This window comes from Hylobates moloch, unplaced genomic scaffold (genome assembly GCF_009828535.3).
Source record: "Hylobates moloch isolate HMO894 unplaced genomic scaffold, HMol_V3 SCAFFOLD_3, whole genome shotgun sequence".
Classification (NCBI taxonomy): Eukaryota; Metazoa; Chordata; class Mammalia; order Primates; family Hylobatidae; genus Hylobates; species Hylobates moloch.
The window spans coordinates 34,517,937-34,544,588 of record NW_026652278.1 but is presented as its reverse complement, the minus strand read 5'-3'; the positions used below and the strand labels follow the sequence as shown (position 1 = coordinate 34,544,588).

At 37.8% G+C, this 26,652-nt stretch overlaps 1 protein-coding gene across 3 annotated transcripts in view; it reads right to left on the bottom strand.

Moving 5' to 3' along the window:
- The window catches only part of HPSE2 (heparanase 2 (inactive)), a 786,995-nt gene that overhangs the window by 697,460 nt on the left and 62,883 nt on the right, over positions 1-26,652 (bottom strand). For 2 of the 3 annotated variants that reach the window (XM_032134711.1, XM_032134691.2), the window contains exon 3: positions 5,991-6,152. The exons of the other annotated variant lie outside the window; for it this stretch is intronic. In XM_032134711.1, coding sequence (XP_031990602.1) covers positions 5,991-6,152 — 162 coding nt within the window. The remainder of the gene's footprint in view (positions 1-5,990; positions 6,153-26,652) is intronic. 3 annotated transcript variants of the gene reach the window in all.

Below are 26,652 nucleotides of genomic sequence, written 5' to 3'. Positions count from 1 at the left end.
TGAAAAGTCAGGAAACAAGAAATGCTGGAGAGAATGTGGAGAAATAGGAATGCTTTTACACTGTTGGTGGGAGTGTAAATTAGTTCAACCATTGTAGAAGGCAGTGTGGCAATTGCTCAAGGATCTAGAACCAGAAATACCATTTGACCCAGCAGTCCCATTACTGGGTATATACTCAAAGGATTATAAATCATTCTACTATAAAGACACATGCACACATACGTTTATTGCGGCACTGTTTACAATAGGAAAGACTTGGAATCAACCCAATTGTCCATCAATAATAGACTGGATTAAGAAAATATGGCACATATACACCATGGAATACTATGCAGCCATAAAAAATGATGAGTTCATGTCCTTTGCAGGGACATGGATGAAGCTGGAAACCATCATTCTCAGAAAACTATTAGAAGAACAGAAAACCAAACACCCCATGTTCTCACTCATAAGTGGGAGTTGAACAATGACAACACATGGACATGGCCTTTTGGGGGATGGGGGGCTAGGGGAGGGATAGCATTAGGAGAAATACCTAATGTAGGTGATAGGTTGATGGGTGCAGCAAGCCACTATGGCACGTGTATACCTATGTAACAAAACTGCATGTTCTGCACATGTACCCCAGAACTTAAAGTATAATCATTTTTTAAAAAGAGGCTGAATGTATGCAATCCAACAATCCCACTACTGGGTATCTACCTAAAGGAAAAGAAGCCACTGTATCAAAAAGACACCTTCACATATATGTTTATTGCAGCACAATTTATAATTGTAAAGATTTGGAACCACCCTAAGGGCTCATCAATCAATGAGTGGATAAAGAAAATGGGACATATATACCATGAAATACTACTCAGCCATAACAAAGAATAAAATGATGTCTTTTTCAGCAACTTCCACGGAGCTGGAGTCCGTTACTCTAAGTGCAGTAACTCAGGAATGGAAAACCAAATAATGTAGATTCTCACTTATAAGAGAGAGCTAAGCTATGGGTTTGCAAAGGCATACAGAGTGGTATAATGGACACTGGAGACTCAGAAGCAGAAGATGGAGAAAGGAGAAGGACAAAAAACTAGATATTGGGTAGAATGTACACTACTCAAGTGATGGGTGCACTAAAATCTCAGACTTCATCACTATACAATTCATCCATAAAACCAAAAACCACTTGTACCCCTAAAGCTGTTGACATTTTAAATAAATAAATAATAAAAATTAATGAATAAACAAATAAAACTAAAACTGAAAAGAGAGGTTAAATATATGTATGTGTTACTTCAAAATTACACTAAAAATCCCATCAAGTGTGCTTGAATAGTTATGATGTTTACTATATTTATTACTTATAAGGCACGAATACAAGGATTTCATTTATCAGCTAGTTGTAAAACATGTCTTTCACCATTGCAGGGGCTAGTCTATACATTTTTATACAGAAAAATTTCCCTAGAAAGTTTAGGATATATATATATATACATACATGTGACACAATCTTTAGCCCTCTAGAAGAGTCACATTTTACATTAGTGTCAGGAGACAAGGAACCATCTACTTCATTTACTTTCTGCTTTGTAGGAAAATACATTTGTGTATCAATATGCACCCAGGTGGGTGTGATTGGATGTACAGCACAACCCAAACTCCTGGATCGCAGACTATTTAATACCAGGTTTTATCCCCCTGGCATTTGCTTCCAACTTTATCAGACAAAGTAAAATAATGGTGATATAATCCATATCACTCTATAGTATTTTAATAAACATGCAAATAAATAGCACACAATGCTACATAATCACTTTTCAAGGTGATTTTTTAAACATCATTTTACTTTGATAAAGTAGCAATAGTCCCCAGATAATTATGGTTTGTGCTAACTGAAAGAACAGTCCTTGTTTCACTGATTTGCACACTTTCGCTCAATTGAAGTTACCAGAATGGGCCACAACTGGAAGTGGAAGTCTCTTTTGCTTAATTTATTTGCCACGGTAACACTATAAAGCCAACCATTGGAATCTCCGTCCAGTTTGGAGTCTAATGACTGAATGAAGAGGTAGAAAACCAAAAATGGCAGCCAACACATGACAAGAATCCTCATAAAGGAATGTTAGAAAGTGTCTCGTGTAATGCCATCCATCTATAATGGCTACAGTTTCAAGCTGTCTGGATACAGATGGTTGACTAGATGACTTTCACAACACAAATGAATTTTTAGAAATCTGACCTCATTTCAGGCTCATTCACTATGCTTCACATGCAATCCAGAATGCTGCACACATATGATATTCCTTGCCTTCTAGGAGTTTATGTTCTAAACAAAATCCTAGAAATGTTATTTTACCATAAGGTTGACTTAACTTTTATGTTTTTCATTTGATTACAGCACAAGGATCTACCTCAAAAGTTCAATTTATACCTCAAGGGGAGGGAGCAAGGTTAAGGGAGACAACTGAATTTGAACCCATAAAAGTTATTTAATACATGTCAATATTATACCTAAAAAGTAGTCTTCTGGCTGGGTGCGGTGGCTCACGCCTGTAATCCCAGCACTTTGAGAGGCCAAGGTGGGCGGATCACGAGGTCAGGAGTTTGAGACCAGCCTGGCCAATATGGTGAAACCCCATCTCTACTAAAAATACAAAAATTAGCCGGATGTGGTGGCATTTGCCTCTGGTCCCAGCTACTCCGGAGGCTGAGGCAGAAGAATCGCTTGAACCCAGGAGGTGGAGCTTGCAGTGAGCCGAGATTGTGCCACTGCACTCCAGCCTGGGTGACAGAGCGAGACTCTGTCTCAAAAAAAAATAGTCTTCTAATGAATTCATTCTTTATGTACACAGAAGAACATTTTCAACAAATTTATAGAGCATTGTTATATTAGGAATCATAAGAGCACAAAGAACACATCTGATTCCTGTTCTTTTTTTAAAGTCTCCCACCCAATTCTCCCTCTCATTAGCCACTCCTTGAGTGACATGCACAATAACAACACTCTACAGCTCAAGAAACTGCAGGACAAACATATACGCCCCCATAGGTGAGTCAGTGGGAAAAGTGCAGTACATGACTCATCACCATTTAAAACAGTTCCATCACTGATGCTCTACTGGAATTACTCCATCATCTCCCTGTAACCTTAGAGTTTACTTTAAAAACCCTCTAGGCTAGGTGAGGCTAACATTATTTCCAGTATCATATAAACCACTGACATGAAAATATTAAGACAAGTTTAAAACTATGCAAAAATATATTAAAAGAATCTACTTTTCTACAAATACAATGTAATAAGGAATACTTCAACAAAGTATATACATTAAATTGTATTAGTTTTTATTATTTCCATTAACTGGGCTATCACTAACAATTATAGAGTTGTTTTCTTTTATTAAATGGTTAAAAGACCTTCAAAGCTAGAATACAATTTGCCCTTACCTGGAGTAAATGAGTGGCTGTTTAACAGGGATCATTAGCTGTAATGTAGAATATGAAGGCATGCCTCTCTCATCAACAGTTGACAGTCACATCAGGTAAAGGTGGAACATCAAAGAATGAGGACTTGCTTATGAGGTGGAACTCAACAACTATCATTTCTAACATGTTCTTAACCATCTGACACTTGAATCACTTAATTTTTGTTACTATACTGATATCTTAGTTGTCTCATTTTTAAAATAAAGAATATACCAGTAACTGACCAGAAAACAATTACTATACACCCATACACATGAAATTCTATAAATAACTGGTGGGTAGAGGAGAAGGATGTAAAAAGTGATCTCTTTCTGAGATTGCAGAGGCCCAGTTTCCTCATTGTGTTCCCACATAAATACTTTCATTGCAGATATTTCAAGTGCTATGCCAGACTTACACAGAAAGAAATCCTGGAGTATGTGTTCTGAATGTGTTGGTAAAGAAAGTCACTTCATTTGAGAGGTCCCTGCCCCTTCAACCTCGCCCTCCTTACCAATATACATTCATCACTGAAAAGGGAAATATTTATAAAAGTTAGTTTAGTTATGTTTAAATATTATGTTTAGCTGTCTGGAGACCATGTTCTCAAGATTTATACAAGAAATCAAGGATCAAACTTCATAACAATTAGAAAACCACACTGTGTAAAATCAAAGACTTAGTTAAAGGAAATTAAAATAGTTTTACCATTGGTGCTAAACTGAAATGGCTCCATCTCTTCCCAACACCTGGAATCAAAACCTTTTGAACTTTCATGTAAATAAATGAGGACATGCAAAATGCTCTGTCTGCAGCAAGGTACCACCTCTGCACAGGCATTTGGGTGAAAAATGTGGAAAATGCCTGAGGACTCTGAAGCAGCTTAGGAGAAGTGAGAGCAGGAAAGAGGCTCTTCTCTAGGGTAAGTTTGTTTAGTAGAAAGTAAGCAAGTTGTCAGGGTAAAAGTTGACAATGTTGATTCCAACAGTTTGAACTGCGAATAAACATCCAAAGGGATTATGTTACTGAGAATTAGAAAAGATTCCACTAAACTCAATAGAACACTTGTGTTTTCAAAGATAATATGCCTTCAAGCCATACTCTGGAGCCTCAGTTTAGGGTTAGAATTACCCTAAGCCCTTTCTATACCACATTAAAGAACATAAGGTCTGACCCCTCTAATAAGTGCCTAAAAATATTAGAATAAAGATGGAATAAAAATACTTCATTTCCACTCACTGAATTGGAAAATATTACACACACACACGTATTTATACACACACACACACACACAAACACACATATGAGGTTGACTAAAAAAACCTGAAGAAACGTGTATGCTCTTCCAAACATCTAAACTTAAACCCAATTTCACTAACCAATTTAGGGAAATACATGCATTGGCCATAAATCACTTTTAAGTTTTCCCTTCTTAATGACCTATCAAAGAGCAAAAAACAGGGCCTGTACTTATGAAATCCATAATCCCCTTTTCTGCTCACCAAAGCCACATTTAAGTCTGGCTTTCATCTCATGCTGTTGGGTTTTTCACCAGGTACAAGATGAAAAGCTGGAAGAGTCTTGTGCTTTTCTAAAAGCAAAACAATTTGGTTGCCACTCAGCAATTCCTGGTGACATGCCAAGAAGTCTGTAAAAAAAAAAAGTTAAAGTTTTCCTAACTTAGAGCTTACAAAAATAAGTGTGAGATGTTCATAGCCTGTCAGACAATTCATTTTTTTATTTTTTTAATATTCACAAACAAGGGAAAACACATACTTTTGACTTGTTAAAGTTTATTTGGATCACTATAACGTAGGTCTGCCTTATGTGGTCTCAAGAAAATGGAGGTAACTTGGACTACTCTTCTGAGTTCATCTCAAATCCTTAATGATTCTCATATAAGATTCTGCTATTATAATCTTTTCCAAAGCCTGACAAAAGCATGCAGCTCGTTTGCTCATTACCAGCAAGTCTGCAAACAGCCTTGAAAAAAGTTGATTCTCCTTGTAGCTCTGACACATATTCACTTTACTCCTGGAACCAAGGATGTAAGGGAGCATGGCTCAGTCTCATAGCCTCTTTGCTCTTAAGAAGAAAATCAAATTCCCCAGATATTTCCAAACTCCACCAAGAATAGAATATTCTCTGCTCTGCCTAAAGACCATTATCTCTTTTACATTTTGTCTTTATATTCACTGGGTTCATAGAAAGGGCATACATGGAAAGAGGAAAATAGCTGTTTCTTAAAAGACACCAAATTTAGTAATCCTCTCAAATCTACTGGCACACATTTGGAAAGTCATATTTTTAAAGGCTTCAATAGGTTTTCATCGGTTCTGTGTTTTGAGAAGAAAACACATGCTGAATCACCCATAACTTCAAACCAAAATATATCTGCAAACTACAAGGAATATTTGTAATAGAAAGACAAGTCATCACAATTTAAAAAGTAATATAGTGGGTGTAGACAGACAGATGTGTACCCCAAAAAACAAGTTACTAACTGAATGCTCTAAGATTTCAACCAACTCCAATAGCCTTACCTGTTAATATGAGATTACTGTAAGTATTGGAGAATTGCTCCTTTAGAAGAACCAGATGCATCTGAGCTGCCTTCTCCCTTTGGAGCTCCAGCATAACATCAGGGTGCTGGGCAATCTTGCAGCCTTTCTGTTTATCTAAGGCAACATCACTTCGAACAATGTCTACAAAAAGAAAGAAAGAAGGCAGGCAGCAAAAACTAAAACAAAACAAAAAATAATACATCATCAAAGTCTTGTTTCACCCAAAATGACAGAATTAATAAGCTACCAGCATTTTCATCAGCCTAAAGAGATGCAGAAGTAATCAATCAGAAGGCTCTCCAACTCCATGACACATCCTGAAAGTTCCTCTGGTCATTTCCAAATTCTTGGGAGATCTATCTGTTTCTTAGCTCTCTCTGACATCACTTAAGATTCTCACTTCTCAATTCTCCTTCCCAGCTCACCTTCAGGACTTATTTATCTCCTGGGGCCTTTTCTTAACATATCTTACCGTTTTCCATGGGAAAAAGTATTATAATACAATTTTGAATACTAGTAATTATGAAGGTCATTCTCTCTACCTCATGCTACAGGACCAGGTGATAGCTCCAGCATGTGTATTTAGGATACTTGGTCTATTTTTAAATTCACCTGCCAGCCAGCCTACTCAGCTCAAGTTAGAGCTGCCGATCTATGGCTTACCTGGTCAGGGTTTTTTCTGCTATTTTTCATGTACCTCAAGTAAAATAATTTAATTCTGACTCAATAATCATTTTTTCAATCCAGAAATATTTTTTGAGTCACTGAAGAGAGCACAGGAGGTCTAGTCATGGCAGATCTGCCTTTTCCCCAATTATTTTCCCATACTGCTTTTTATACTTCGGTATGATTTTCATTCAAAGCAGATACAGTCTCCAGAAAACAGCTTCCTCAAAAGGAAAAATTCATACAGAATGCTTCAGCCGGGCATGGTGGCTCACGCCTGTAATCCCAGCACTTTGGGAGGCCAAGGAGGGCAGATCACGAGGTCAGGAGTTCAAGACCAGCCTGACCAATATGGTGAAACCCTGTATCTACTAAAAATTAAAAAAAACTAGTCAGGCGTGGTGGTGCACACCTGTAGTCCCAGCTATTTGGGAGGCTGAGGCAGGAGAATCGCTTGAACCCAGGAGGCGGAGGTTGCAGTGAGCTGAGATTGCGCCACTGCACTCCAGCCTGGGCGATAGAGGGAGACTCTGTCTTTTTTTTTTTTTTAAAAAAAAAAAAAAAGAATGCTTCCCAATTAGCAGGAAGCTCTCATGCCCTAAAGTTATTTATTAATTTTTTACAAATAAAAATATAATTCAACTGATTCTCATAGGTACAAATGATACCATCAGCAGTAATCTAGGTGGCAACTCTAAAAACTCTCAAGTTTTGCATAACAAAATTGAAGAATTTTAATAGAAGGCGCTAAAAAATAACTGCTTTGCCACTTTTGACACCAATGATTTTGGAAAGAATAAAACTAATGCCCATGTTAATGGTACTAAAAGAAAAGCTATATTCAGTGACACTTAAGAGAAAATTGGGCATATGGTGAAAAGGGTGAAACACTGTTCTGGAGAAGTAGTCTTTTCTTTCACATATCTAAAAGAAAAGCCCAGGTATAAATACAAACCCATGACTATGAGGGTTAGGATGTGTGTCACACAAAGATAAGCCAGATGTGAAAATGGTCCTCACTAATTCTTAGATTAAAACAGGAGAGCTGAGTAGAAATAATACAGTATTTATGCCTAAACACGTATATAACAATTTCTTGAATATGAGTAATAAAGTGAACTCATTTAACAAATAACTAGTCTCATAGATTTTCTGAGACTTAAATACAAAAATTGGATAAATAAGTTCAAGAATATACTAGCTTTTAAGACAATCCAATAGAAGTCAAGAGGAATAATGCAGTTTACATTTATACAAATTACGTTTTATAAAACTTTTTGGATTACATCATCTCATTGGATCCTTCCAAAAATACTGTCAAATGGCAGACATTGTTGACTGGCTGACCCAAACCCTAAACACAATCCCTTCTCCCTTGCCTTCATCTATTATAGAGACTGAAAAGCTACACTATACAATTTCTCAGCTTTCCTTGCAGAAAAAGGTAGTTATGTAACATGGTTCTAGAAAATGAGCTGCAGGCAGACATCTTAAAGGGGGACTTCCCTTGCCAGATTAAAAGAGAGAGCCTCACTAAGAGAAACTCAGTTTTTCCCTTTAGTCCTTTAGTCCCTCCTATTCTCTATGTCTAAAACATAGACATGAAGCCCAGAGTTCTAGTAGCCACTTTGTAACCTTGAGTTAAGAAGCAAGAGTAGGGGTCGGGCACAGTGGCTCATGCCTGTAATCCCAGCACTTTGGGAGGCCGAGGCAGGTGGATTACTTGTCAGGAGTTCAAGACCAGCCTGGCAACACGGTGAAACCCCATCTCTACTAAAAATATAAAAATTAGCTGGGCATGGTGGCACACGCCTGTAGTTCCAGCTACTCAGGAGGCTGAGGCAGGAGAATTACGTGAACCCGGGAAGCGGAGGTTGCAGTGAGCCGAGATCGCGCCACTGCACTCCAGTCTGGGCGAAAGAGCGAGACTCCATCAAAAAAAAAATGAATAAATAAGCAAGAGGGTAAAGGATTACACACTAAAAGCGTTGAACAGAAAAATGGAAAGAGCTTAAGTCCTTAATGTCTTTATTGACCTACCATACCTGTGCTAGACTGCCTATCTCTTAATTTCTTGTCATATGAGATAAATATACTATTTATGTAAGTCATTAATAGTCAGTTACCTGTTTTTAAAATTTTAACCTGTTGTATAATCCTAAATGATAAAGAACACTATTATTACCTCTATCTTAAATATGAGGAAACTGAGGTCCACAAAGCTTGACTTGCACAAGTTTACAAAACCTGGTCAGTCCTCAAATCCAGGGATGTTCAAAGCCAATTTGAGCGCTCTTTCCAGAGCTCTTATATGAAACTCATGAGCTTAATAGTAGAATTACATTAAACAATAAAAGGAAGAACTAAAATGAAAAACTGAATTATACTGTTACAATGGTATTCCATAGACTGTTCATGCGGAAAAGAAATATGAATGACGCTTTCTCAGAAAAGATTATAAAACTTGTATCAAAACATACTATAAAAAGTGAAGGAGAGTTTCAATTATCCTGATATCTTCTGATATAAGTCTAATTTGAAGAGTAGAACACCAACTAAACTCCCTATTTCCTATCTAATAAATATATTGCTCAGAATGTAGCAGAAGCAACAATTACAACTGATATCCTCAACAACATTCCAACAAGAACCTTGAAATAAAGTAACTACATTACCTTTATATTAATAACAGTCAGAAAAGAAAACTATGAATATGGCCAAACATATGTCCTAAACTTTACAAAAGCAGATTTCAAAAATGTTTAGGGAAAAAAATAGATATGCTGTAGCTAAAGTAAAAGTATGAATTCCTTATTCAACTCTAATCTGCTTGAAATTGTATCAATGACTAGATAAACACATAGCAAAGATACTTATCAAAGAAACACATGGTAATATATCTGGAGGAAGAGTTAGTATCATGTATGACACACTCAAAATTCAAAATTATCTTAGAAATCTAAAAACTTAGGCTGAAATCCCAAAAATGGAAGGTAAAGACATGAACACAAAGTCCTACATTTCTACTGAAAATTAATGACATAAGATTTAAGATGGGAAAGCTAGACCAAACAGAAGCTCATATACTTAAGATCTTATTAAGATTTGTAGGCTTTAGTTGAATACCAGTTTAATATAAGTCAGTGCTATGATACTGCTGCCAAAATGATTAATGCAGTCTTAGTCTAAATTAACAGAACCAGAACATGCAGAATAAAGGAGGCAACACAGCTGTGCTACATTCCATGCCTACCAAGTGCAGCACAGTGAAGAGTTTGGAGTTAAGCAGACCTCTGTTCAAATCCTGGCTTGGTACTCACTTATTAGTTGCAAAAGTGGCAGACAAAACACCTTTCTAAGATTACATTTCTTTAGCTACTGTTATTGTATAGATACACAAAAGGCATTGCACTATGCATACAATAAGAGCACAATAAAGAGTACCTATAATTATTTTTGTTATTAGTATGCTGCTTGTGGTATTATATATTTCCAGCTATATTAGTCTCAAATGAATCCTGATAATCTAGAGTACGTCCAAAGAAAAGTACAAATATGGAAAATAATGTTGATCTTTTAAAAGAGCTGAAACTGGCTGGGCGCAGTGGCTCACGCCTGTAATCCCAGCATTTTGGGAGGCCGAGGTGGGCGGATCACCTGAGGTCTGGAGTTCGAGACCAGCCTGGCCAACCTGGTGAAACCCCATCTCTACTAAAACCACAAAATTAGCTGGGTGTGGTGGCGCATGCCTGTAATCCCAGCTACTCAGGAGGCTGAGGCAGAAGAATCACTTGAACTCGGGAGGCAGAAGTTGCAGTGAGCCAAGATTGTGCCACTGCACTCCAGCCCGGGCAAAAAGAGCAAAACTCCACTCAATAATTAATTAATTAATTAATTAATTAAAATAGTTGAAACTATGATACAATGGACTTCGGGGACTCAGAGGGAACGGCAAGAGGCAGGTGAGGAATGGAAGACTATACACTGGGAACAGTGTATACTGCTTGGATGATGGGTGCACCAAAATCTCCGAAATCACTACTAAAGAACTTATGCATGTAACCAAACACCACCTGTTCCCCCAAAACTACTGAAGTTTAAAAAATAAATATATATATTTATACAAAAAAATAGCTGAAACTGAGCCTGGCAAAGAAAGAGCCAAAGATGACTTGCTTTCTCATACAGAAAAAATAGTTGACTTATTCTGTGTAAATCTAAAACGCCAAACATTATGGGAGTACCCAAAAAACCAAACCTGTTCAGTTCCACGTGAGAAAACTTTTTTAACAACAGAAGCTGTCAAATAAGGGAAAAGGACTACTTCATGAAGGAGTAAGTTTCCCATCCCTGGAGATATTCAAGCAGAGAATGGGTGACCCAGGCATAATGAACTAATTTCAATACAGATATTAAAACCTGCCAGATACAAGATTAGGTATTTTCACCTATATTATGTGAAGCAATATAGCAGGATGGTTAAAAGCACAGGTTTCGAATTCAAATATATACAAGTTTGGATCCCTCTAGTACTTACTATCAGAAAGCTCTTGGACAAACCACTAAATCTCTCAATGTCTTTCCTAATAAAGAAGGGAATTTCCTTTTTTAGAAACATGAAAATACCAATAGCTTAATTGTAATGAACTTATCACAGTAATAGAGACATATTAGGAATTCAACAAGTGCCAGATGTTTCAGTGGTTGTCAATAATAACATCACATTGTAATATCAGAAAGTTATTATTGGAGGATAGTATTATTCTTTTAGGTCATTTCAACACTTTTATGGTTCCACAAAAATGTGTGCTTTTCTTATGTCTTTATCAGACATAATACAAAGAATAAAGGCTCAAAGCCAGAAAACTTAGATATGTATTTAACTAATTTACCAAATAATCATAAAACTCTAAACTAAAAAGTAAAAACCGTATGCTTGTTTTTTGCTTTTTTCTTCCTGGTACACCAAACTGGGGAGTTGCTGGCCTGGATGATCTCTAAACCTCTTCATTCCTCCTGCTAGTTCTTCCCTCTTATAGATATTCTTTTTTGTTATGTAATCAAAGTAGAGTTCCAAACTTGGGTCCAAATATCAAGCTATCCATACTGCTCTTCCCATCTCCCCTTATGATCCTTACCCTAGTATACAATTCAAGGATGCCAAAATATCCCATATATACCCTTACAGATGCAACAAAGGAACGGGCATCTTGCACCAAAGTTGATGCACTAGAATCAATTTACTGTCTATAATTATTTCTGGACGTCTAGGTATAAAAGCATTTGTATTTTCATTCTTTATTCTTTCTTCCACACTTTTTCCATAAACTAACCAGTTAGTAACCCACAGTAGTGCTAGCCTAACGTGGCAGTTCTGGTTGAGACAAATGACAGACTGGCAGACCAGCCAAAAAAAAAATTTTTTTTTTTTTTTTTTTGAGACGGAGTCTCGCTCTGCCGCCCAGGCTGGAGTGCAGTGGCGCAATCTCGGCTCACTGCAAGCTCTGCCTCTCGGGTTCACGCCATTCTCCTGCCTCAGCCTCTCCGAGTAGCTGGGACTATAGGCGCCCGCCACCACGCCCGGCTAATTTTTTGTATTTTTAGTAGAGACAGGGTTTCACCGTGGTCTCGATCTCCTGACCTCGTGATCCGCCCGCCTCAGCCTCCCAAAGTGCTGGGATTACAAGCGTGAGCCACCGCGCCCGGCCCAAAAAATTTTTTAAGACAGTGTCTTACTCTGTCACCCAGGCTGGAGTGTAGTGGCATAGCCTACCACAGCTCGAACTCCTAGGCTCAAGCAATCCTCCCACCTCAGCCTCCCAAACAGTCAGGACTACAGGGACACACTACCTGGCTAAATTTTAAAAATTTTTTATAGAGATGAAATCTCACTATGTTGCCTAGGCTGGTCTCAAACACCTTGTCTCAAACAATCCTCCTGCCTCAGCCTCCCAAAAAGCTGGGATTACAGGCATGGGCCACCAAATCTGGCCTACCTAAACATTTTAATAGAAAGAATCTGGCACTTCAGGAGACATAAAATGAGCTACATATGCTTTCCATACAAGGTTGGCTGACTAGCAGGCTATGTGCACATGCAAGGGAGCCCCAACATAGGCTAAGTTCTTCACACATAACTGGCTAATGGGGAGGCTACGCGTAAACATGAGAGAGACCCAAGAGATCAGCAGGAAAAAATAACGTGAAAAAGACCTAAAAAATGCCACAAAACTTAATGTGTTTATCAATTCACAGAGAAATCCATCAGCTGAATGTGAAAATATTAAGGGTCCAAAATGTTTGAAACATAACCTCTGAACAGTCATTGGCTGATCACTAAGTTATGCAGACTCAGAGGCAAACCCTAGGAAACCAAGCTAAAAAATAAAAATAATTTTATTTTATTATTATTATACTTTAAGTTTTAGGGTACATGTGCACAATGTGCGGGTTTGTTATATATGTATACATGTGCCATGTTGGTGTACTGCACCAATTAACTCATCATTTAGCATTAGGTATATCTCCTAATGCTATCCCTCCCCCCTGCCCCCACCCCACAACAGTCCCCAGAGTGTGATGCTCCCCTTCCTGTGTCCATGTGTTCTCATTGTTCAATTCCCACCTATGAGTGAGAACATGCGGTGTTTGGTTTTGTCCTTGCAATAGTTTACTGAGAATGATGATTTCCAGTTTCATCCATGTCCCTACAAAGGACATGAACTCATCATTTTTTTATGGCTGCATAGTATATAAAATTTTTAAAACTATAAAGAAATATCAGTAACAGCACAACAAAAAGATATAAAGTCCAAATAACTTACTTAAAAACAAAGAAAACATAAAACAACAATTGTCATGGGAAAAAAGAACTATTTTGAATACAAAACAACAAAGATCAGCGAGAGGGGAATGGTATAGATTGGCTATAATCTATCTAAAATGGCCAGTTTCCAATAAAATATTACAAGCCATGCAAAAAAATAGGAAAGTGTAAACCACATTTGGGGTAGGGAGAAGCAGTCAATGGAACTAACTCTGTATGGACCCAGCAGAAAAAAATTCTTAAAAAGATATGTTTTTAAAATTACAAAGAAGCCATGTTTAAATAATTAAATAAAAAGTTACAATGATTCAATAAGTAGGGGACCAAGATTTAAAAATAGAAACTTTATTTTTCAAAAGAACTAAATGAGTATTCTAGAGTTGGAAGGTAGAGTAACTGAAATGAAAAATGCATTAGATAGGCTTAACAGCAGATTTGAGAAAGCAGGGGAAAAAAAATCAGAGAACTTAAAGATAGGTGAATAGAAATAACCTAATCTGAAAAACAAAGAGAGAAAAGACCAAGGAAAAATGACCACAGCCTCAGAGAATTATGGGACAACATGAAGCAATCAAACATATGCATAACGGGAGTCCTACAAGGAGAGGAAAAATAAAGAAAGGGCAGAATTGTTTGAAGAGATAATGACCAAAAACATTCAAAATTTGATAAAAATCATTAATCTGCAGATTCAAGAAGTACAACAAACCTCAAGCACAAGTACAACAAAACTCAGCACAAAGAGATCCACATCTAGATACATTATAATAAAAATGTTAAAAGCCCAAGATAAAAAGAAAATCTTAAAAGCAGGGAGGAAAAAAACTAATCCATAAAGGGAACAAGCAATACAATTAATGGCTGACTTCCTCCAATCTGAAACAATGGAGACTAGAAAGCAGTAGAATGACATTTACAAAGTGCTAAAAGTAACAGCAAGACCCTGTCGCTTAAAAAAAAATAAAGGAAAAATTTAGCCAAACATGATGGCATACACTTATAATCCCAGCTATTTAGGAAGCTGCAACAGGAGGACTGCTTGAGCTCAGGAGTTTGAGGTTGCAGTTACCTATGACTGCACCACTGCACTCCAACCTGGACAACAGAGCTAGACCCTATCTCATAAATAAATAGTGCTAAAAGAAAACTTCTGACAACCAATAATTCTATGTTCAGGAAAACTATCTTTCAAAAATGAAGGCAAAATAAAGTCATTTCCATATTTAAAAAAAAAAAGAGGCTGGGCACCTTGGCTCATGCCTGTAATCCCAGCACTTTGGGAGGCCGAGGCGGGCAGATCACGAGGTCAGGAGATCAAGACCATCCTGGCTAACACAGTGAAACTCCATCTCTAATAAAAATACAAAAAATTAGCCAGGCATGGTGGCAGGCGCCTGTAGTCCCAGCTACTTGGGGGGGCTGAGACAGGAGAATGGCGTGAACCTGGGAGGCGGAGCTTGCAGTGAGCCAAGATCGTGCCACTGCACTTCAGCCTGGACGACAGAGCGAGACTCCATCTCAAAAAAAAAAAAAAAAAAAAAAAGACTGAGGGAATTTGTTGCTAGCAGACCTGCAACACAAGAAATATTAAAGGAAGTGCTTCAGGTTAAAAGGCAATGATATCAAGTAATAACTCAAATACACAGGAAGAAATGAAATACACTAGAAATTGTAAATATGTAAATAAACAAAAATCCTTTTCTCTTTTACGTGTTTTAAAAACTCATAAGATTATATAAAGAAGAAAATATGTTTTAGTTATACCATATATAGATGTAATAGTAATATACAGAACAAAATTAACACAATAGAAAGGATAAGAAAAGAAGCTGTATTTGAGTAAAGTTGTTGTAATTTATAAAAATTAAGTTAACATTAACCTGAAATTGACTGTGATAAATTAAGATGCATAGTAAATCCCTGGAGCAACTAAGAAAATAACTGAAAATAACATAGTGTAAAAATCAACAGAGTAATTAACTGACTAGTCTTTTTAAGAATCTTAATAATCCATTTAACAAAAAGAAGGCAGTTAACAAAAGAAATATAGACAATATCAAAGTGAAAGACATAAATTCAATCATATTAATAATTGCACTAAATTTGAATGGACTAAACAGTCAATCAAAAGAGACTGTCAGATTGAGTTTCAAAAGATTCATGAGACACAGTTTAAACAGTGCTTAGAGAGAAATTTATAGCTTTACACATCTATATTCTAAAAAAGGAACGTTCTCACATCAATAATCAATCAATCAATAATCTAAGTTCACACTTACAAACTAGAAAAATTAGAAAATTTTAAACACAAAACAAGCAAAAAAAAAGAAAAAAAGGATCAGAATGGAAATCAATGAACTAGAAAACAAAAAGATAAGTCAATAAAACAAAATATTGATCATTTGAAAAGATTAATACAATTGAAAAATCTTGAGCTAGGATGACAAAGAAAGAAGACACAAATTACCAAAATTGATAGGGAGGGAGGCATTTTCAAAAGGTTTCAAACATTTTCAAAATGACAAAATTATAATGATACAGAACAGATTATAAAGAGGTTGTATGAGGTAGTTGCTTTTGCATGGTGAAACAGTTATGCATTCTGATTGTTACATTGGTTATACAAATTCATATATGTAATAAAATTTCATTGAACTATACATGCATACACATAGAAGAAATGAGTGTATGTAAAACTGGTGAAATATGAATAAAGTCTGTAGCTTACTTAACTTTCCTGTACAACTTCTGCAAGTTTTTATAAGTCTAAAGTTATTTCAAAATATTTTTTAAAGAATTTAGACCCTCACCTTACACCATATACAAAAAAAACCCTCAAAATGAATCACAGACTTAAATATAAGATCTAAAGCTATAAATTTTCTAGACGAAAATATAAGAAAAAATATTTGTATCCTTAGGTTAAGTACAGATTTCTTAGTTACGACACCAGAAGTATAATTCAAAATAGAAAAATAATAAATTGGACTTCATCAAGCGTAAAAGTGGGCTGGGCGCGGTGGCTCACGCCTGTAATCCCAGCACTTTGGGAGGCTGAGGCGGGCAGATCACGAGGTCAGGAGATCGAGACCATTCTGGCTAACACAGTGAAACCCCGTCTCTACTAAAAATACAAAAAATTAGCCAGGTGAGGTGGCGGGTGCCTGTAGGCCCAGCTACTCGGCAGGCTGAGGCAGGAGAATGGCATGAACCCTGGGGGTCGGAGCCTGCAGTGAGCCGAGATCACGCCATTGCACTCCAGCCTGGGCGACAGCGAGACTCTCAAAAAAAAAAAAAAAAGAGTAAAAGTGTTCACTCTTTAAAAGATACCATTAGGCCAGGCGTGGTGGCTCACATCTGTCATCCCAGCACTTTGGGAGGCTGAGGTGGGTGGATCACTTGAAGCCAGGGGCTCAAGACCAGCTTGGCCAACATGGTGAAATCCCATCTCTACTAAAACTACAAAAGTTAGCCGGGCATGTGGCACATGCCTGTAATCCCAGCGACTCAGGAGGCTGAGGCACAAGAATCACTTGAACCTGGGAGGCGAAGGTTGCCGTCAGCCAAGAATGCACCACTGCACTCCAGACTCTGACAAAAACAAAAAAAGATATCATTAAGCTAATGAAAAGATAAGCCACCAACTGAGAAAATATTTTAAAATTACATATATGATAAAATATATATAAAGAATGTTTTACATCTTGATAAAAAGACAACCCAATTTTTAAAATGGACAAAAGAGCTGAATAGACATTTCACCAAAGACATACAAATGGCTAATAGCACATAAAATTATACATAATATCATTATTCATTAGAGAAATGCAAACTAAAACCACAATGAAATACTACTACACACCCCCTAGAATAGTTATAACCCAGAAAACTGACAATACCAAGTGCTGCCAAGAATGTGGAGAAACAAGAGCCCTCACACATTGCTGGTGGGAATGCAAAATGCTACAGCCTCTTTGGAAAACACATTGGCAGTTTCTTAACAAGTTAAACTTGCTGTACAACCTAACAAACTCACTCCTGAGAGCCTACCTGACAGAAATGAAAGCATATGTCCACATAAAGATTTCTACATGAGGTCAGGCATGGTGGCTCATGCTTATAATCCTATCACTCTGAGTGGCCTGGGTGGGAAGATGGCTTGAGGCCAGAAGTTTGACACTAGCCTGGGCAACATAAGGAAGCCCCATCTGTACAAAAAGTTTAAAAATTAGCCAGACGTGGTAGCATGTGCCTGTAGTTCCAGCTACTCAGGAAGCTGAGGCAGGAAGACAGCTTGAGCCTAGGAGTTTGAGGCAATAGTGAGCCATGGTCCCATCACTGCACTCCCACCTTGGTAACAGAGTGAGACTCTGGTTAAAAAAAAAACAGACTTGTACATGAATATTTATAGTAGCATTATGCGTAACAGCCAAAACTGGCAACAACCCAAATGTCCAGAAACTAGTAAATGGATAAACAAAATGTGGCAAATCCATAAAATGAGATGCCACTCAGAAATAAAAAGAAACTAATTACTAATAAATTCTAGACCCGGATAACCTCAACAACATTAGACTAGATTTTGTGTCTGGTGAAAGAAGCCAGACACAAAAAGACCACGTATTATGACTTCATTTATGTGAAATTTCTGGAGAACGCAAATCAATTGACAGAAAGCATATCAGTGGTTTCCTAAGGCTGGGATGGGAGAAGGGCTTGATTGTAAACAAGCATAAGAATGTTCTAAAACTGGATTAAGATAATTGTTGGAAGCCTTTATACATTTCATAGAAATAATTAAACTATATACTTGTAATGGGTGAATTTTATGAAAATATGTAAATTATAGCTCCAAAAAAAGCTATCAAAAGTCACAAAAATAATACACCATGTTCACAGCAGCACTATTTACAGTAGCCAAAAGGCAGAAGTAACTCAAGTGTCTATCAATAGACAAAGGGATAAACAAAATGTGATAAATACATAAAGAAGAACATTATTCAGCCTTAAAAGAAAGGAGATCCTGTCATATGCTACAATGTGGATGAACCTTGAGGACATGATGCCAAGTGAAATAACCCAGGCACAAAAAGATAAATACTGTATGATTCCATTTATATGAGGTACTGGGGCAGTCAAATTCATAGAGACAGTAAAATGGTGGTTGACAGAGGCTGAGGAGAGTGGGTATGAAGAGTTACTTTTTAATAGGTACAGAGTTCAGTTTTGCAATATGATGAGTTCTGGAGATGGATGGTGGCAATGGTTTGTACAACAACTATGAATGTACTTAATAACACTGAATCATACACTCAAAAGTGGTTTTAATGGTAAATTCTGTTCTGTGTATTTAACCATAGTTTTTAAAAACTCTAAGTAACAGAAATAAAAATAAATAAAAAGAAACAGAGCTACAGAGTTTTCTCTGTAGTTTAAAATGAACCATCTTAAAACCTGGGGACTTCAATGCCATTGTTACATCATGTATATTCTGTTTCTCTGCAGATTATATGAGATTGCATATTAAAACTTGGATAGAATTTTGTATGCTGCCGTTACAGTGCTGGGTCTAGAAGAATCAGGTGCAGACCTGAAAGAAAGATTTGGCTTCCCTCACACACAGTGACAGGGCTAAAACTAGTGCCGCTCCCTTCCCTCCTGTCTTCAATGCAGCCACTACAACAGCAGCAAGAAAAGGAAGATGCTGACTCTTCCTCAGATCCTTGAAATAGGTTCACAGACTTTAGAAGAGCTTCTGTGCTGAGATCCTAATGTTCCCAAGCCAAAGTACTCATTATCTACCCTATTCTCCCTCCAAATAACTTGTCCTTTAATTTCCCTAGTCGTCTAGTCTCTGACCCTCAGTCATCTTTTATTTCTTTTTCCCTGCCCCTTCAGTTTACCAAGTTTATCCACTTTGGCTTCAAAATGTCTCAGTGTTGTCCTCTTCTTTTCAATTCCAACTGATACTATCTACTTCATATCTGGATAACTAAAACAGTCCAAAACAACATCCATAAATCCAGATTCATAGATCTCCGAGGCATTCAGCATACCATCTTTGGAAAATAGGCTTCATGGCCAGGCGCGGTGGCTCACACCTATAATCCCAGCACTCTGGGAGGCCAAGGGAGGCAGATCATGAGGTCAGGAGATCGAGACCATCCTGGCTAACATGGTGAAACCCCGTCTCTACTAAAAATACAAAAAATTAGCCAGGCATGGTGGCAGGCGCCTGTAGTCCCAGCTGCTCAGGAGGCTGAGGCAGGAGAATGGCGTGAACCCGGGAGGCGGAGCTTGCAGTGAGCTGAGATCACGCCACTGCACTCCAGCCTGGGCAACAGAGCGAGACTCTGTCTCAAAAAAAAAAAAAGTTAGAGACCATCCTGGCCAACATGGTGAAACTCTGTCTCTACTAAAAATAAAAAATTAGCTGGGCATGGTGGCGCACACCTGCAGTCCCAGCTACTCGGGAGGCTGAGGCAGGAGAACCACTTGAACCCAGGAGACGGAGGTTGCAGTGAGCCGAGATCGCACCACTGCACTCCAGTCTGGTGACAGAGCGAGACTGTCTCAAAAAAAAAAAAAAAAGAATTCATTTTAGCATTCTCATTTTCTTATCTGTAATTTCTTTCTCTGACAGTAAAAAGCCTAGTTTTCATAAACTACAATATATTTGCTTATTTGCTCAATACTTACACATACAAAGTAGTTTCAGAATTGCTAACCCATACTCCTTTAAGAAACATATTTACCAACCACAGTACAGTGTTGCATACTTCTTTTTTCTTTAGCCTTACAGTATCCATTCAAAATAAAGTTATTCAGCTTCTTTCTTCTCCAAGTTTTCACTATGATTGTGACATTCATCACAATACACTTAAATTTATTTACCAAATCTGTAGTCTGCCTTATGTTCCCCCAATATCCTGGTTGTTTCTTAAAATGTGAAGACAGTAAAATTCACTCTTTGTTGCATACAGTCCTATGGGGTTTTTTGTTTTGTTTTGTTTTTGTTTATTTACGTATTTATTTGTTTTTTGAGAAGGAGTCTCGCTCTGTCGCGCAGGCTGGAGTGCAGTGGCATGATCTCGGCTCACTGCAACCTCCACCTCCTGGGTTCAAGTGATTCTCCTGCTTCAGCTTCCTGAGTAGCTGGGATTATAGATGCGTGCCACCATGCCCAGCTAATTTTTGTATTCTTAGTAGAGATGGGGTTTCACCATGCTGGTCAGGCTGGTCTCGAACTCCTGATCTCGTGATCTGCCCACCTCAGCCTCCCAAAGTGCTGGGATTACAGGCATGAGCCACCGCACCCAGCCAGTCCTATCGGTTTTGACAAGTGCATAGAATCAAGTAACCACTAGCAAATTACCATACAAAATAATATGATCACCCCAAAAAACTCCCTCATGGTACCTTCCATTATCAACCCCTCCATCCATCCTCATTCTGGCCAACACTTATTTGTTGTTTTTTGGTTTTGTTTATCTGTTTCTATAGCTTTCTCTTTTCCAGAATGTCATAACAATAGAATTATACAATACGTAGCCTTTGGGATATGGCTTCTTTCACTTTGCAAAATGCCTTTAGAATTCACCCAAGTTGTTGTGAATCAATAGTTAATTCCTTTTTATTGCTGAATAATATTCCATTGAATGGCTGTACTATAGTTTGTTTACCCATTCACCCATTGAAGGAAATCCGGATTGTTTCCAGTTTTCAAGAATGAAAATATAGTTTCAGGAAACATTCATAAGGCTGGGCGCAGCGGCTTGTGCCTGTAATCCCAGCACTTTGGGAGGCCAAGGCAGGCGGATCACCTGAGGTCAGGGGTTCAAGACCGGCCTGACCAACATGGAGAAACCCTGTCTATATCAAAATTATAAAATTAGCCGGGCATGGTGGCGCATGCCTGTAATCCCAGCTACTCGTGAGGCTGAGGCAGGAGAATTGCTTGAACCTGGGAGGCAGAGGTTGCTGTGAGCTGAGATCACGCCATTGCACTCCAGCCTGGGCAACAAGAGTGAAACTCTGTCTCAAAAAAAAGAAAAAAAGAAACATTCATATACAACTTTTCCTGTGAAAATTAGTTTTCAGTTGACTTGAGTAAATTCATGAAAGCAAACCTACAGGGTCATATGGTCATATGGTAATTCCACATTTAGCTTTATAGGAAACTGTCAAACTTTTTTCCAGAATGGCTGTATTATTTTGCATTCTCACCAGCATTGTATAAGAGTTCCAGGTGCTCCATACTCTCAACAATAATTGGTATTTTCAGTTTTGTTTTTTAGACTTCTAATAGAGTTATAGGGGTATCTCACTATGGTATTTTCAGTTATCTTTATTCAACTTCTAATAGATTTGTAGTGGTATCTAGTTGTGGTTTTAATTTACATTTCCCTAATGACAATGATGTTAAGCATATTTTCATATACTTATTTTCCATTCACTTATCTTCCTTGGTAAAGTGTCTGTTCATATCTCTTGCCCATTTTTTATGTGGTTATTTTCTAATTTTTTAAATTTTAAGAGTTCTTTATATGTTCTGGGCACAAATCCTTTATCAGATTTGTGATTTTAAAATATTCACTCTAAGCCGAGATTGCACCACTGCACTCCAGCCTGGTGACAGAGTGAGACTCCGTCTCAAAAAAAAAAAAAAAAAAAAAAATCACTCCTAGTCTGTGGCTTCACTTTTTCATTAAAGGGTCTTTCACAGACCAAAATTTTTTAAATGTTGACAAAGCCCAATTTATCTATTTTTCTTTTTATGGATCATACTTTTTTTCTTTTTTCTTTCCTTTTTTCTTTTGAGACAGAGTCTTGCTCTGTTGCCCAGGCTGGACTACTGTGGCATAATCTTGGCCCACTACAGCCTCTGCCCCCCGGATTCAAGCAATTCTCCTGTCCTAGCCTCCCTAGTAGATGGGATGACAAGCGTGTGCCACCACACCTGGCTAATTTTTGTATTTTTAGCAGAGACAGAATTTCACCATGTTGGCCAGACTGGTCTCAAACTCCTGGCCTCAAGTAATCCACCCACCTTGGCCTCCCAAAGTGCTGGGATTACAGGCATGAGCCACCATGCCCGGCCCATACTTTCAATATTGTATCTAAAAACTTTTTGTTAATTCCAAGGTCACACAGATTTCTCCCTTTTCTTCTAGAAGTTTTATAAGTGTTGTGTTTTACATTTAGGTATATGATTGTTTTCGTTATTTTTTGCACAAAGTATGAGGAATATAGCAAGGTTTATCTTTTCACATAAGAACTTCCAATTTTTCCAGTCTCATTTGTTGAAAAGACTCTCCTTTTTGCATTGAGTTGCCTTTGCATCTTTGTCAAAAACCAGTTGAAATTAATTTGTGGGTCTATTTCTAAGCTCTCTATTCTGCTCCACTGATCTATGTGTTTATTCTTCTATGAATACCATACTCCCTTGATTATAATGGCTCTATATTGTCTTACTTTTATAAAACTGTTTTACTTATTCTAGTTAGTGTGTGTGTGTGTATTCATGTCCATGTATTCATACACACACAAACACACATATACAGAACAGTTTTCTATGGTTTTGGGGGACTGAGTTGAATCTACAGGTCACATCGAGAAGAACTGATATCTTAACCATACTGAGTCTTCTAATCCATGAACACATTTTGTCTCTCTCTCTCTCTCAATTTATTTGATTTCTTTCACCACTTTTTGAAGTTTTCAGCTCTATAAATATAAGTATATTTTCTATACATTTTATTAGATTAGTTAGGGAAGTTCCTTACTCTTCCAGTTTGCTGAGAGTTTTTATCATGAATGGATACCGAATTTTATCAAATTCTTTCTCTGCATCTATTGAGGTGATCAGCCTATTAACTTACACACACACACACACACACACACACACACACACACACGGCTTGTAGGAGTTTGGATTGCATTGAATTTATATATTAATTTGGAGACAATTTCAAGATATTTCGTCTTCCTATCCATGATATGACATGACATATCTCCATGTAGGTCTTCTTTTATGTTTTTCAATAAAATTTTACAATTTCCTCTATTAAAATTTGGTATATTTGTCAGATTATTCATAGGTACTTTGAGTTTTGCTGCCTTGATAAATGGTATCATTTTTATAGTATGTTCTAAATTTTTGCCCCTCTATAAAAATGCAACTGGTTTTGGTATATGGAGCTTCAATTCAGAAATTTTTGTGAATTCTCCCATTATTTCTATTTTTATCTAGAGATGTTCATGAATTCACTATGGAAATATCATCTGCTAATAATAATTTTGTTTCTTCCTTCTCAACTCTTACATTTTTATTTACTTTACCTTTCTTATTTGTAGTAAGAAATAAAACTCTTGAGTTTCTGCACTCTGGTAGGCTATATTTCTTAGCTTGCAGGTAGACTCACAAAGGAGAAGGAATATTTAGGAGGGAGTTATCAAAATATCAGAATTTCAGGCAATTAGCTTAGCTTAGCTTGCAGGTAGGGTAAAACCTCAGTCCCCTCACAGTTCTTGTCATTATTGTGCTGGTTAGAATCTCTGGTATAAAGGTAATCTGTAAGCATCATTGGCTTCTTCCTGATTTTAAAGGGAATGCTGTAATATTTCACCATTAAACATAAAAAATGATTTCATTTCAAGGTAGATACCCTTTTTCAGGTTAAGGAGAGTGGTTAAAAAATGTCCTGACCCGTCCGGGCACAGTGGCTCACGCCTGTAATCCCAGCACTTTGGGAGGCCGAGGTGGGTGGATCACAAGGTCAGGAGATGGAGACCACCTGTGAATGGTGAAACCCCGTCTCTACTAAAATAGTACAAAAAATTAGCCAGGCGTGGTGGCGGGCACCTGTAGTCCCAGCTATTCGGGAGGCTGAGGCAGGAGAACGGCGTGAACCCAGGAGGCGGAGCTTGCAGTGAGCTGAGATTGTGCCACTGCACTCCAGCCTGGGCAACAGAGCGAGACTCCGTCTCAAAAAAAAAAAAAAAAAATGTCCTGACCCAGGCCGGGCGCGGTGGCTCACGCCTGTAATCCCAGAACTTTAGGAGACCGAGGCAGGTGGATCACGAAGTCAGGAGATCGAGACCATCCTGGCTAACATGGTGAAACCCCGTCTCTACTAAAAATACAAAAAATTAGCCGGGTGTGGTGGCATGCGCCTGTGGTCCCAGCTACTCAGGAAGCTGAGGCAGGAGAATTCCTTGAACCCGGGAGATGGAGGTTGCAGTGAGCCAAGATGGTGCCACTGCACTCCAGCCTGGGTGACAGAGCAAGACTCCGCCTCAAAAAAAAAAAAAAGTCTTGACCCATTTAACTTGTAAAACTGCATAGTTAATATAGCTTTCAAAGTGGCTGTTCTCTTTCACAAAGGAGAAGGAATATTTAGGAGGGAGTTACCAGAATATCAGAATTTCAGGGAAGACAGTGCTTCATTGTGTCCTGCCCTGCAGGACAGTTGACACTCTTGGCCTTACCAACCAGATACCAATAGCATCCCCAGTCTCTTGGGGGAAAAGTCCCCCTAATTTTTCAAATGTTCTCTAGAGCAGGGGTTGGCACACTTATTCTATAAAGAGCCAGACAGAAAGTATTTTAGGTTTTGTGGGTCATACAATCTCTTGCAACTACTCAGATCTGTGGCTAGGCTGCAACTCTCTATGGGAAATAAAGATCTTCTTTCTAAATTAAAAAAACAAAGTATGACTGATACCAAATACAAAAGCAGCCATATGGAATACATAAATGAATGGGCATGGCTGTGTGCCATAAACCTATACAAAAACAGGTGGTGGCAGAATTTGGTCTGCAGACTATACTTTGCTGACTCCTGCTCGAGAGGAACGGGTAGAGTAGAATATCCTTTCACAGATATGAAAACTGGGGCTAGGGATGAAGTGATTTGCCTGAGGTTTCACAGCCATTTTGTACCAAGGAAAGATTAGACTCCAAGCCTCCTGACTGCTAATGCTCTTCTCACTGTGTCACCCAGCAGAACAAACGACACTCTGGCAGGAACTGCCTCAGCAAGTATTTTTAGCCACTTCTAAATGTATGCAAATATATATGGATACTTGGCAGAGATCCATGAATATTCAAGTCTGCTCCAGCTCCCTCCTTTCTGGCCTGCATTGTTTCTCTAGCTTTACATCATTCCCAGATGAAGACACGATAGTTTCATCTCCAGAATGTTCATGAAAACATGCAATACAATTGGGTTGGAGGCTAAACCCAGCAGCAGCCACAACAAATCAGCATACATCATTCATATGCTAAATATTTCTAAGGCCCTCCTCACAGTATTGACCACAGCCATGATTTTTCATCTGTACACCAGGACTCATATCCAATTGATGTGAAGGGTATTTTCAAGTGAAAATCCCTGCAGAACAGGATCTAATACTAATCTACACGAAGTATCAGAATGTATCAAATCTATATCATTTCTTTCACCTGCAATTTCTGTGATTCCATCCACACTGATATTTTGTTTGGCTTGGCAGATTCTTCACAAAAGTGCTAAATAAAAGGACTGAGTACAGTCCGCCCTCTGTATCCATGAGTTTTGTGTCTGTTGATTCAACCAACCACAGATCGAAAACATTTTTTAATTGTGTCTGTACAGGTACAGACTTTTTCTTGTCATTATTCTCTAAACAATAGTGTAACAACTATTTACATAGTATTTACATTGTATTAAGTATTAAAATTAATCTAGAGATTATTTAAAGTATACAGGAGGATATGTACAGATTATATGCAAATACTACCATTTTATATTAGATACTTGAGCATCTACAGATTTTGGTACCCACTGGAGGAACTGCAACCAATCCCCCACAAATACCAAGGGACAAATATAATCATAAAAAACAGTTAGCAGTGATATATCTAGCTTGAAGAAAGCATTCATTCTTAGAAGAGGACTGCATTTAGATAAGAACAGCTACATAACTAGCCTAGGCCAAAACCAAGACATGCTAATTCACTCAGTGTATCTGGGGCCATTTTAAACCACACTTGGTGGAATTCACACATTGGGTAGAATATTTCACTACATTAACTAAAGTTATTCTAACTCTAAGATGCAGTTATTCCGAATTTAGGAAAAAAAGAGAGACTACTTCAGTCTGGAG